This window comes from Neolamprologus brichardi, chromosome 20 (assembly GCF_056152115.1).
Source record: "Neolamprologus brichardi isolate AB-2024 chromosome 20, ASM5615211v1, whole genome shotgun sequence".
Lineage (NCBI taxonomy): Eukaryota > Metazoa > Chordata > Actinopteri > Cichliformes > Cichlidae > Neolamprologus > Neolamprologus brichardi.
In genome coordinates this window covers 2,775,263-2,788,646 of record NC_142123.1, presented here as the reverse complement: position 1 = coordinate 2,788,646, position 13,384 = coordinate 2,775,263, and the positions used below count along the sequence as shown (strand labels likewise).

Below are 13,384 nucleotides of genomic sequence, written 5' to 3'. Positions count from 1 at the left end.
AAAAGACAAACAAACAAACAAAAAACGACATTGAAAGCAAAGCATAAAAGCAATTAGTCACAAGCCAAATGTATCATTGATAATCTAGTAACTAGACGGTGTAGCTGATTACATTTCCAAATGGATTCTCATAGCAGATCTAAATGTGTCTCGATCGCAGGACCAATCGACTCAGTAATCAGATTGCCGACTCCTTGGGGCCAAATATGACGCTAAAAATTGAAGGAAACAATTGAATGAGTGGTTGAACAGCGCACACACCTGCTCTCCGCACACCACGCTGTCAAAATCACTTAAATACGCACACAAGGAAGAGCGTCTCTTAACTCATTGAAGATCAAGCCCACACTGCGTTTAATGAAGTGGAAAATGTATAATCCAACCGACTAATGAAGAGATAGACAATCGATTACGATGGTTAACACACTCACGCAGTAGCAAACAGTCCAGTGGATTTTACGATTTCTGTGTTTTCAGATTTGAGGGCAACAACAAGAGATCTTCATTCACGTCAGATGTGATTGGAAATCTAACAGTAAACTCCTGCGTAATACTGAAATCTGTGATGGGAAATTATTGAGTTTATTATTGAGTTTGAGTTATTTTTTCTTCTTTTATTAAAAAATAGCTTTAACATATATTTCAATTTGCGCGCAATCGTGGTACTTGTAGGCCTATAGGGGCATTCATTTTGCAACACAACTTAAAATTAGAAAAAAAGTAGGATAAGGCGGGATTAGCAGAAGATTGGAAAAATGATTAGTTTTGTTTTAGACATAAATATATTTTTAGATATAAGCAAAGTCACATTTGGGGGAAAGAGTCTTATAAAATCTGACCGCTGGAAGGGTGTGTGTAGGCTATAAGATGCTAAATAACATTTCATGTGCTCCTTAAACTGCTACCAAGTGTTTTCAAGTTCCTCTTTGTTGGCCGCTGTGCGTTTCTGACGTCCTATACACCCATCCTTTCGTAGTTCACGGACTTTATGATTTAAAAAAAATTGTTACGCATGTACCCTGTCGCACTCTCTCGCTCGCTGCACATTTGCCAAAACTTCTGGTCACGAGCACGCCACGCGCGTTTGGATAAGTTGACGGTGGGTGGGGCGGCAGAGGGAGGGACTTGCCCGGTTAAAGGCAAAAAGAATATCAGCCCGATCGTGTCATTTGGAGATGAAAGTTCCAAGCGTACTCATGGCCATCTGAGGGAGCAGAAGATTAAGGGACACTGGCCGGTGCGCGAAGAAAGAAACACAGCAGTTGTGGACTTATCACTCTTTTATTAGTCTGTTTAACATTTAAAAATCTGTTGTGAACGAAGCGAAAACGGATCCCAAACAGGTGAGTTGACATTTTATGTCCAAGTCTTGCGAAAGAAATAGAAAAAACCCATACGGCTCACATTAGAGCTAATAAATTTAACACATGCAATTTTTGCAGAAAAAAACTCTTAAGCTTATTTACAGCTGTGAAAACCTTTCAAATCACCCAAAGCATCATCCTATTATTTACAGTTCTATCTTTTTCATGTTCAGTGGGATGTACAGTAAAGACAGAATTACGAGCCCAAAGTTCGCTCTACAAGTTACTTTAAATTGTCTCACAAAGTAGAACTTTTTTGCACAACAATAACAAATATTCTTCGTTTCACTTAACATTAAAGTACAAAATAACATTTAAAATAAGATTTTGGGGCGATATAGATTGCTCTGCAAAAAGTATAATAATAATAATAATAATAATAATAATAATAATAATAATGAAGGTATTCTAACAGAGAAGTGTGTGTGTGTGTGTTGGGGGGTTGCATGTTTGTTGATTTGTATGTTGCCTGTTTAATCTTTGAGCTTTATATACTGAGTAAATCCCGTGGTGTCCCAGATTGACAGCGTCTCTGAAAGACTGGAGAATAACAGCAGGGAACCACTCATCCATCTCATTCTGAAAACAGCCATTTATTCATTAATATCCAAATTTCACAGTGAGATTGATTTTAAATAATTACTGGATTTATTTCAGAACTGTTATGCGACAGAGGTGCTTGCACTTCACATAAGTGATCTGTCCACACTGCCCTGCTGAAATGAGAGCACTCTCAGTCAGTGTGTGCTTCTTCTGGTACCCATCAGTTATAAATAATAATACAATTTTATCACGTTGTGGGGGAATAGCCTCGAGGATTTACATTCACAGACACTCAAAGTATTGAATTTGTTGTGTGGGCTCTTTTTCTTTAGATCAAAATGATGACCAAGTCATTTGGGAAAAGTGGGGATGTGAGTGAGCTGGTGAGCTCTCTCAGCTGGCTCGATGATGACGGCAGCTCACAGGATGGAGATGAAAGCCCAGAATTGACGGGGCGCCATGGCCTGACTGTAGGGGGTCGCCTCCACTCCTGCACAGAACTGGGTAGTGAGGATATGGAGGAAGAGGAGGAGGAGGAAGAGGACGAAGAGGATGGACCAAATGGAGAAAATGCTCCCAAAAGGAGAGGCCCTAAAAGGAAGAAGATGACCAAAGCTAGACAGGAGAGGTTTCGTGCACGGCGAATAAAGGCCAATGCCAGAGAACGTTCTCGTATGCATGGGCTAAATGATGCTCTGGATAATCTGCGCAGAGTGATGCCTTGCTACTCTAAGACACAGAAGCTGTCGAAGATTGAGACTCTGCGGCTGGCCCGCAATTACATCTGGGCTCTATCGGAGGTGCTAGAAAGTGGCCAGTCCCCAGAGAGTCATGGATTTGTGGAGATGCTGTGTAAAGGTTTGTCCCAGCCTACCAGCAACCTTGTGGCTGGCTGCCTGCAGCTGGGACCCAGTCCGATGATTCTTAATAAGCTGGAAGACAAGTGTGGCGGTCCAGGAATGGGTAGTATGGTGGCTGGCCATCCCCTCAGCTACCCATCCCCAGGCCTTCCCAGCCCACCCTACGGCTCCCTCGAGGCATCGCACCTCCTCCAAATGAAAGGATTCAAGGGGCCTGTATATGACAACCCCTCCCCTAACGAGTGCAGCAGCAGCACTCCTCCATACGATGGGCCCCTTACTCCCCCTCTCAGCATCAGTGGCAACTTTGCCCTGAAGCAGGAGCCATCTCCGCATGAGTCAGAGAGGAACTACACACCCCACCATGCTCACTACCTCTCATCCCACCATTACCCCACGTCCACGACAGGCAGCCTACCAGGGGGGCCTCAGGCCCACCCACTTTTACAGGCTTCTCGCTACGAGTTGCCCCTGGATGTGGCCTTTGACTCCTTTGCTCCCCCTCACCTCATCACCTCTCACATGGGTACCATCTGAAATGTGATAGTACCAGTGAACGAGTGACTGTTATGAATAGAGTAGAAGCACTGCTCCTGTATAAACTGCTGTAAAAAAGGACGACTGTGGTACTGAGTGTATAGAGAAAAATGTTTGCTTTTATGTTGACTAGTACTCTGGGAGAGCACTGAACGCTCAGAGAGAAGACTCATCACCTCAACTCAATCTACCTGAAACATGCACCCATAACATTTATTACTGTATTTATTTCACTTTTGTTTATATGTTAATCTTCTTTTGAACACATTGCTCCGTCGGTTTTTAAAGAGTTGAAGTAAAATTTAGTTTACCAAATCAGACGTCCTCGCTGAAGCGTTATTCAGATGCTTGTGTTTGAACAAATACTTTATTATTTACACGTCTACGTATAAAAAGAAATCGATCAAAAAGTCACCCATTGTGCACTGAGGCCTACAGCCAGTTTCCTTCTGAATTTAAGAAAAGCAATGCATTTATTTATACCTGTATTTAATATTTATTTTGATAATGTCTGTTTTATATTTCTCTCAGCACAGTTTCTGTTTCACTGTCTTGGGTCGATGCCAGCCACTGGTAGCTGTACTGTATTTAATTTATTTATTTTAAGTCTTTCAGGTACTTGTTCATTTGGTGTCACGATTTTTGTCATACTGTACTGTTAATATTTTGCTATTTCGCACTTAATTAAATAAATATTCTTATATTATATGCTATTTCCATAGTAACACGTGTGCCATGTCTTTTTGTGATGTTACGCTGTCACCCATTTCTTACATTTTAGTTTAACAGAAAGACAAACGCATGCACTAACTGGCTGTAAACACAAGCTTGGTACAGTGATGTTTTCATTCATTTAGATTTCTTTTTGCGTTTTAGTATTACACTTATATTATAAAGCACAGTAGATAACACAGAGATGACTCTTTTTGCTAAGCCCTCACATCAGAGGACAAATTATTTTCATCAACTCGATTACAATTTCAGTTAAATTACAAGTTCTGGTTTTAAAAAAATAAATAAATGTGAGTCAGCGACAGCTGTTACATCACTCTCACTAGCTTTGTGCATCGTTTTAGATGCAGCATTTTCAGAATATCCCTGTAATCTGGTCACGATTACCAGCAGGTGCAGTATTGGGCATTTTTCTGTACTCATAAATGCATTTTTACATGCAAAATAAGTATTACACAAACAACACGAATAGCTAATTAGTATATTTAGATTTTTGCGGCTCTAAATCATTTTACAATAGAAGAGTGTGCCAACTAAAAAACAAAAAAGGGAAATCAGCAAGACTGGATGAAGGAGTACTTTGTGGCTGGGAAATAGAGATCTGTTGCATGATATGAGCGTGTGCATGTGTGTGTGAGAGAGAAAGAGTCTGTGCATGATGTCATTCAAAGGCTTGCTCCGGGGTTTCCATCAGGTCAGGCGGGAGGCTGTTGTGGGCCATGGGAAAACTGCTCCGGGGAACAGGTGAACCTGTCACAGCTCTGAGCCTCTATCGTTGCCTTTCTCTCCCATGTGTCCCATTTTCCCATGTAGCTCATGCCAAAACACTGAAGGGCAAGAACTCATTTCCCAATAATTCATCCAGTTACTGAATGGTATAGCCTGGGTTTTCTTTGAGACACAGCACATGTGTATGAAGGATGCTATAGTAGCTAAGAAGATTAGCTTTTAGGAATATTAAAATAATGCAGTCTCTACATACTGATGCCATAAATGGGTAAAAGTTCAGCAAAGCAGAACTAAGGATGCATCAATCCAGAGATAATGTAAAGCTGAACCTAAAACATTTCTATCACTCAACTAATGACCGGAGTATCAGTTTTGACTTTCATGACTGTGCTGAGGGACATGATGACTCTTGAAATAAACAAAGAACAGGGCGGCAGAGTGCAAAGATGAAGTGCATGAGTGTATTTATCCTTGTGGTCCTTTGGCCAATTGTAAAAGGGGAAAAAGGGGAAAAAAAGGGGGAAGGTGCTTTTGGATGCTGTTCCCTAAGAGGACTCCCCCTTCGTTTCCTTCAGCTACCCCTCCAAAGATTTGTCATTTCCAGTCCTGGCAACAGTGGAGAAGGTCTGGAAAAGAAAAGGGAATGATTGTTTTAGTGGGCGCCACTGGTCTATTGTGAACGCAGCCTGTTCTTTCTCTTGACCTGTGACCTGTATTGTTGTTGGGCTCCTCGTTTGGGGAGGTCAGACAGCTGGGGGAACGGTGGGGGGCTGATGGACAGCTGGGCCAATTTGGGGAGAAAGAGAGAAAGAGCAGAGAGTGAGAGCATAAAAGAGAGAAATGGGAGAGGCAAAGGGAAGTAAGTGTGTTGTGGAAGAGTGGAGAAGTGGAGAGAGGAGGAGAGGGCAGCAGAGGTGACCGAGGTCCTTGATCCTCAATTGCAAGTTTGTCCCCTCTGCTGCTGTGTGTCGGCCGTGGTGAAGGAATGACACATAGCTCTACACACAGGCAGACAGTGTGAGAAAGTACTCGTAGCTGATGCATGCTCTTTGTGTGCTTGCTATTCGGCTACAGCAAAAACTGTGTGTGCGTGTGAGAGAGAGAGAGAATATAGTGGTTCTTTTTTTGGTGGTGGGTTGTTACGACTTATCCTCCATAGTCCAAATAATACATGAGTGGGTGGATATGGAAATAATCCCTATAAATTGACTTTGGATACAAGATTAGAAAACACAGGACAGTCTTGCGCGAGGAGCAGCAATTTCAGAAGATTTAGAAATATTTACATGCCATAAGCTTTTAAAATGTAATTTTTTCTTGCTCATTTGCGCAAAAAACCTCAATTATTTTAAAATGAAAAGAAAAAACAAAAACAATAATTATTGTAATAAAATACTTAAAAAATAGTAGAAAGGTTCATAACTTTACAGAATATATCACAGGCGTCACGCACACATCAAGTGGCTCTTGTCTATAATAAGGGCATGATGATGAGGGTCTAGTAATGGGAAGGGAACACATGCTCTGTGATGCCATCTTGGCTGAGGCGACAGGCAAGGGAACACAACCTGTAGCTCGATCCCCTGGGAGACTGAGGTCATGTCAGATATCAGCACACGGGGGTCCCATGCTCCAGCTAATGATTTCTCAACTTTAGTACTTTTTATTGATATATGAATATAGCCCAGTAGTTGCTGACAACATGAGCCTATGTATAGCTTTATGTCTGTATAAAGCACAATTTTTCCTCTAATTCACTTCTCTGCTTATATTTTTTTGTTTTCGTGTACAGCATAATCCGCTAGCTAAACAAGAGTTGCTCACAGTAAAATGAAAAGGTTCTGATCCATAGGAGGTAGATGGAGGGATAAAGCATTGTGATTAAGACTGTATTAATGGGGCCATAGGACGCTGGAAGGCTTTAATCAGTGTCTGTGTGCTGATAATCCCTCTGCCTTTAAGCTGAGGGTGAACACAGTGATTCTCCCTCCTCTTGGGCCTCAGCGCACATGCATAAACACACATGCTTGCTTCTGTGGGGTGCATAAGGCAATGGGTGGCTTGGTTGAGATGTGGAGCACCCCCAAAACAGAAACATACACTCAGGAGCAGCTGGTAGGAGGACCAAGATGATGGCTGGAAAAAAAGGTGTGAGCAAAGACAGAAAGAGGAAATGGAGCACGGTCTGATTGAGTAAAATAATTTTAAAAATGTACTGAGCCAGAGGTTTAACTTCATTTATTAACTAAATTCTAAGTAAGGTGTTGTTAAAATGGCAGCTTTCAGTCATAAATAGTCAATGATGTTTTTTCCCTCTGATAAAACACTAAAACATCAACTGAAAGTTTAAATATTTATATTAATGTCAGGAAAAAATAATAAAATAGAATTTAAGGGCTCCTTTTAAAATATGAAACGTGAACTCAGAAATGGAGGGGGAGGAGGAGAAGAAAGAGGGTAGCTCCCAGGTTCATTACCTATGGAAGTGGGTGTAAAGGTGACATTGTGTGCAAGTGGATGAGGGGTGGACCTTCCCCTCCCAGACTTCTCTCTGAGCATTAGGGTGTTAGAGTTAAAGAGCTTCTAATGGGATCTGGATGCTGTCGTGTTTACCCTGGCCCCCCTGCACACGCCCACTACATTGTGGAAGTTTCTGGGCTTAGGGACACCACAATGGGCTGAGTGTAGGGACAGATGGAGGTCCCTTTGGAGCAGGGCACAAAACACAGCCAAGGTAGACGGGCTGCGGTGTCTTAGAGGAGAAGCAGCCAGAAATGAGAGAATATTTGATGAAAAATGAAAATGAAGTGAATGTTTATTCCCCCCTCCCCTTTATAATACAATGAACAGTGCAGCTCATTGTCCTTAATCTGGCCGTCTATCAACAAATTCATCATTTAAACACACTCACAGACTGTGGTCCACAATCACAATGGAGTCTAAGCTTCTGTGTCAGCTGGCTTCTTTACATGCCAGTCATTTATCCTTTTCATAATATTCCCATCAGAACTTTTCAGACGGAGACAAGAGCATGAGACTTTAAAAGTTACATTAACATCATCCTGCCTTTCTCAGTGTATCCATTGCGCTCATGACATCTTTTAATTTGCCCTGTGTTTATGAGGGGTTAAACCGGGTCATATGAGGGGGTAAATGCTGATGTCATTCATTTTGGGCACTATGGAGAATGAGAGGAGAAGATTCAGTGATAGATGCTGATGAGAAGCGTTGGAGGAGGGTAGAGGGAGGCACTGGTTGCAGGAGCAACAGATGGGGCCGGACTGGAAAGCCCAGGTTGTAAAGTTTCTGTTAGTAACATCTGTCAATTTGTCCATCTGCTACACTTGCCGCTTACAGTTTATTAAAGAGAAACCTATTTCATGACAAATCCATTCTCACAGTCATTAATAAGTTTAGAATTACCTAAACTAAATTAGAACCTAATTTTAAACAAGTATAAGAATGAAGAAAACGGGGTTAACCCAGGACGGTAATGTTGCTGGTAATGGTGTTGTGGTTCTTTTTTGATTTTTTTGTTTTGGTTTGTTTGTTCTTCCATAACTTGTGTATCTGCAAATATACACATTCTGTATTTTTCATATGAAAGAAACTATACTGTGGTGGGGCTTGCTAATTTCTTGTTTTTGATTTTTGTTTTGCTTTACTTTTGTTTCATATGTCGTTTGTTTAATTTAAGACTAAAAAAAAAATTAAATGAATGAGAGGTAAAACTTGAGGGGGTAGGGACAAATAAGTAAATACTTCTGCCTACTCCTTTTCAAACAAATAATGGAACGATATTTTGTAATGATTGTGAAGGCACATGTTTGAAATGTTTAAAATAAAAATGAACTTAACTGAATTAGATCTGCATGTGTCATAGTGCTCTGTGAACTCCTGGTATTTTAAAGTGTGATTTGTTAGGTTTATTCAGGTCTTAAATAACAGGATGGGAAAACGTGAAAGGGCATCTTCCCAGCTTAGTTATGATGCAGTAATTTAAAATATTTTACTCCATCCCCACAGATAAGCTCATCTGTTACATCTGTGCCACTTGAGGACAGAAGTCATACCGAGCTATTCGCTTTGTTCATTTTCTGGAGCACACATAAATAAGTGGATTGACACAGGATGTGGGTATAAGCCCTGATTAGAGTTACATTAGCAATTACTGCACACATCCCCCTTATGATCCATGTAGTCACGCAAAGCCACACCACTTACCCAAACACCTCATCAGTAAAATACCATACCAACTCAACATACACCTTCATATGCTTTAACCTTTTTTTTAATGAATGCATTTAGCTTCAAGAACAAAATATAGTTTGAGGAAATATTTTACAACAGCACTGCACGAAAGAGACCAGAGGAAATGACAAAAGCAGAACAGTTTATTAAAATTGTTACATCACCTATGGGCATTTTACTTTAGTTTTGTCTAAAAATATTCTCTTCAATTTGCTCTGCAGTGAGCGGATAAGAGAGAATTAAGCAGCTGATCTGGGCTCAGTGGCCAGAGTGTTACATTAGACATTAATCCAGAACAGTGGAAGGTTGGGGAAGGGATAGCATCTCTTAATCCTTCACGTCATCCAACCAAGCCTTCCATAAAACACAGCGAGAAACCAACAGAGGCCTGCATCATGTTTCTCTTGCATAAAGACAGGAGAAAAAGTAAAATGATTTTAAGAGTTAAACCGTTGTTCTTTAAGTGCAAAACAAACCCAGTCAAGTGCTTATCATGCAACCATCGTTCCCACACCTTCTACTGTCAGCTGCAGCATCTCTTGAATTTCAGTCCCCCTCAGAGTTAGAGAAGTATCCTGGCAAGCCCTCAGTGCACTGTCCCCCTATATGTAACAGATGTTACTGGGGCAACAGTTGGTATTGAAAAGGAGGGGCTTCAGGCCATCTGTCCAGGGTCAAGGTTTGAAAAGGGGTGGTAGGGATGGTGGCACGTTCAGGGAAATGATAAGTAAGTGTTTGAAAAGAGAGAATATAGCCCGCATTGTAATCCAGCTCAATGTGCGCTTTCATTTCAGCGCGAGGTGCATTTGTTAAGGTTTTGATGAGAGATTGGGAATTTCAGAAAGTGTATCAGCGTCATAGCAAAACTGCAGCTTTAATGCAAAAGCACCATCTTGTGGTCAAAGACGGTACTGTAAACAAAGTGTCGCATTCGCCTAAGGCTGAGTTTTATGAAATGCTATCCAATCCGACCAGCGAGTCAGGCTGCAGGTTTTTGTTTAACACTTCAGACTGGTATTGAAATAAAATAAGATGCAATAAATAAATGCATAGAATCAGTCCAGCTGAGATTTAAGCACCTCAAGTGTATGGTCTATGGCATCCCTCAAAAAAGCCATCTTCTTGTGACAGACCTTTTTCTAAAGGGAGAATGTTGGAAAAGGGGGAGAAAATAGTAAGAATTGAGGAAGAGTTAGTGTCTTTGCACACAGCCTACTGATGGGCACTTACGTAGTAAATCTTTAGCCTCTTTTTTTCCAGGTGACAGAATTCAGCCATTGTTAGCTTGGTGAAGTCTTTCTTCATGGTTAAGAAGCCACATTTAGAGCGTCTCTCATGTTCTGACCTTGTCAGATGTACATAATAAGCAAAAAACACAATTAAAAACAAAAACATAATGCTGATTAGGCAATAATCGGGAGCCATGACTTATCAACTTCATGTAGCAGCATGTAGATACAAATTAAATGTTTAACTACTGCACCCCAGGTAGTATATTTTTTCTTACCAGGGATCATCATCTGGTTCCCAGCCCTCAAGCTCGAGCAGACAGAAGAAGCAGCAGGCAACATCTGGCTCATTCTCACTGGGGCAGTGGACAAACCCAGCTTTGGCCATCTGCAAATGTAAAAAGCAAGAGAGACCATATTGTCTGAAACCTTTTGTTGCCAGGCAGACCAAGAATTAAGAAGTTTTTGCAAAGGAATAAGTTTCATTGAAAATGAAACCTGACGATGGTCTCCTTTTGACTTAAGAGGGTAACATGGCACATGGTGCTGCTCATAAAGCAAGATGTCAGCAGCCCGTTTATCATGACATGACTAAAAGGAACCGGGTCAAGCCCGTGCACTGGACACTTGATGAAACTGAATCTGGCACCTCCCTAACCATAAATTGCACGCTGCCAGGCTTTCATAAAAGTACGTAGTGGAATACCAATGATCATCATCAGTTACAATTATGATTCATGGAGATGAGTGTAAATACTCCTGTGTACAGTTTGAACCACCTACACTTAGACTTAATTACATATTACCTTTAAATACTTTGTGTCAATACAAAATGTTAAGTCATATTTAGAAAGCAGTTCAACTATTTAAATAAAAATATTATTTTCCCATGAAGTTGCAGTTAAACCAACCTGTTAGAAAATAGATTTGACCAAAGGTAACCGCTGTGTAAATCCATAACATATTGTAGATACAACAACTATGATGGAAACAAGCTAATCATGTTCCAAAGCATCAAGATTTCAGTTACTTGCAGTGGGTGTCATACCTTTTCAGGCGTGCAGTTGCATTCCTCTCTAAATGGCCAGTCTACAAAACTTCGCTCACGTAAATCATGACTGTACATTTTGCCAAATGAGTAAAACCTTTTTGCCAGCACATCAACGCTCGCCATAATGTTACCAAGAATGGACTCAGCCTGACATGTGCTTAAATCACTGCCATGCACACTTCTGCAGCTGTTTTCACTTTTCACTGATTAAATTCTCTGCAGGTTCAAGGCCGCGAGGATCTGTTCAGACTTGCTTTTGTTATTATGTTCTACAGTTTCTTTGTTGTGAATATCTTTATTATATTAAGGCTACGTCCACACGTACCCGGGTATTTTTGAAAACGCAGATTTTTCTGTGCGTTTGCACCTTTCGTCCACACGTAAACGGCGTTTTCGGTCACTGAAAACGGAGATTTCTAAAAACGCCGGCCAGGGTGGATATTTTCTAAAACTCCGTTTTTGCATTTACGGACAAGAAAAACGGAGAAAACGCAGCGTCAAAGATGTCCGCCTTTTTTGACGTCACACTGTGCGCCACGTTATTGTTTCGGTGAAATGAATTTCCACAATACTGTTACTGTTGCATCTTCAAAAAATAAAAATACAATAACTGAGACTTACAATGAAGTATCGTTACAACTGGTTTACTGAACCTTTCTTTCGGGGCATGTACAGAACACGAGCATCCATTTTTCCTACTGCCTCCTACAGGACACACACTTCTTCCTCTTCCTTACAACATAAATGTAACATAGAACCACTACTGCCTCTCATGGCATTACCATTTTAAACAACACACTCATATATTTATATAACCACTAATTTCTTGCGCGATACCACATCTCCTCCCCCCTTAAGTCAACAACTCCCTTGACTTACAAAATAACTGTTTATCTAAAGAATGCTTAACAAGCAATCAACATGTAATTAAAGGTAACCATACAACCATACAACTGTACATAGGTTTCAATGTTTTTTCTTTTTTTTTTTTCTTTTTTTTTTTTTATTAACTAGGAAGGTACGTCCTTCCTGTGAGATCAGAGCGCATTGTTGCTCTATTCCTGGAAGATCTCACTCTATCTAACAAAGTCCTTTAAAGTCTCTGGTGGACGTCTCTCTCTCTGGGAACGTCGCAACACGGGTGTCACTGAGGAGTCTCCGGGAGCCGGAGTCTCCGGAGCATAAGGCAACTCCGTTGCCGGAGGTTGTGGCGATGTGTCCAACTCTGATGGCAAGAAGCACTCAGGCACTGCTTCTTTGTCATGCAATGGCTCCACCTCCCTGTCTGGTGTACTGGGAACAGTGTCAACCACTCTTGCTCTCACCTGATCCACGTGCCGCTTCACAGTTTGACCTGATCCAATGGTAACAATGTAAGACACGGGCCCCGATGCTCTCACAATGACTGCGGGAATCCACTTCGGGCCATAGGAGTAGTTTCGGATGAAGACCTTGTCTCCTGGTGTGAAACTTCTCAGTCTTTTCTTGGTGTCGTGATTTTCTTTCTGTTTCAATTGTTTGTGCTGCACTTTTGTTTTCACATCAGGCATGAGCAAGTCCAAAACTGATCTGAGTCTCCGTGACATCATCAACTCTGCAGGTGATAAACCAGTAGTGGCATGCGGTGTGATGCGATAACTGAACAGAAATCGGGACAGTCTGGTTTGCAAGGTATCACCTTTGACTTTCTTCATCCCCTCCTTAAAGGTCTGGACCGCCCTCTCAGCCAGCCCATTTGAAGAAGGGTGGAAAGGTGCTGATCTCACATGGTCAATTCCATTCTGCTTCATGAATGACTCAAATTCAGCACTTGTGAAACATGTTCCGTTGTCTGAAACTAGCATTTTAGGTAGTCCAAACACACTGAAACTCTGGCGCAGTTTCTCTATAGTTACCTGTGATGTAGAGGATTTCACAGGGTAAATGTCCATCCACTTGGAATGAGCATCCACAATGATTAGAAACATCTCCCCGAGGAAAGGCCCTGCATAGTCCACATGGATTCTGGACCATGGTGAGTCCGGCCACTCCCAAGGGTGTAATGGTGCAGTAGGTGGTGACTTGTAGTGTTTCTGACACTCCTCACAT

At 41.4% G+C, this 13,384-nt stretch overlaps 2 protein-coding genes across 2 annotated transcripts; one reads left to right on the top strand and one right to left on the bottom strand.

Moving 5' to 3' along the window:
* Nucleotides 1-1,072: 1,072 nt before the first annotated feature.
* Nucleotides 1,073-4,010, top strand: neurod4 (neuronal differentiation 4). The gene is made up of 2 exons (XM_006785623.3): nucleotides 1,073-1,343; nucleotides 2,240-4,010. The coding sequence occupies exon 2, from the start codon at nucleotides 2,246-2,248 to the stop codon at nucleotides 3,302-3,304; it is 1,059 nt and encodes a 352-aa protein (XP_006785686.1). The 5' UTR covers nucleotides 1,073-1,343; nucleotides 2,240-2,245; the 3' UTR covers nucleotides 3,305-4,010.
* Nucleotides 4,011-9,191: 5,181 nt separating this feature from the next.
* birc5b (baculoviral IAP repeat containing 5b) lies at nucleotides 9,192-11,419 on the bottom strand. Its single transcript, XM_087833929.1, has 4 exons — nucleotides 11,294-11,419; nucleotides 10,524-10,633; nucleotides 10,247-10,361; nucleotides 9,192-10,155 (listed from the first exon to the last, which is right to left on the bottom strand). Exons 1-4 carry the CDS (start codon nucleotides 11,417-11,419, stop codon nucleotides 10,072-10,074), a joined length of 435 nt encoding a protein of 144 aa, XP_087690055.1. The 3' UTR covers nucleotides 9,192-10,071.
* Nucleotides 11,420-13,384: the final 1,965 nt, after the last annotated feature.

Bases quoted from the DNA above. Each gene is read 5' to 3' on its own strand.
- birc5b (XM_087833929.1), bottom strand. From the start codon at position 11,419: ATGGCGAGCGTTGATGTGCTGGCAAAAAGGTTTTACTCATTTGGCAAA. The intron at 10,634-11,293 runs GTATGACACCCA...TTACATTTGCAG, and splicing joins GCAACTGCACGCCTGAAAAG to ATGGCCAAAGCTGGGTTTGT. The intron at 10,362-10,523 runs GTAAGAAAAAAT...ACATCTGACAAG, and splicing joins GAACCAGATGATGATCCCTG to GTCAGAACATGAGAGACGCT.
- neurod4 (XM_006785623.3), top strand. From the start codon at position 2,246: ATGATGACCAAGTCATTTGGGAAAAGTGGGGATGTGAGTGAGCTGGTG.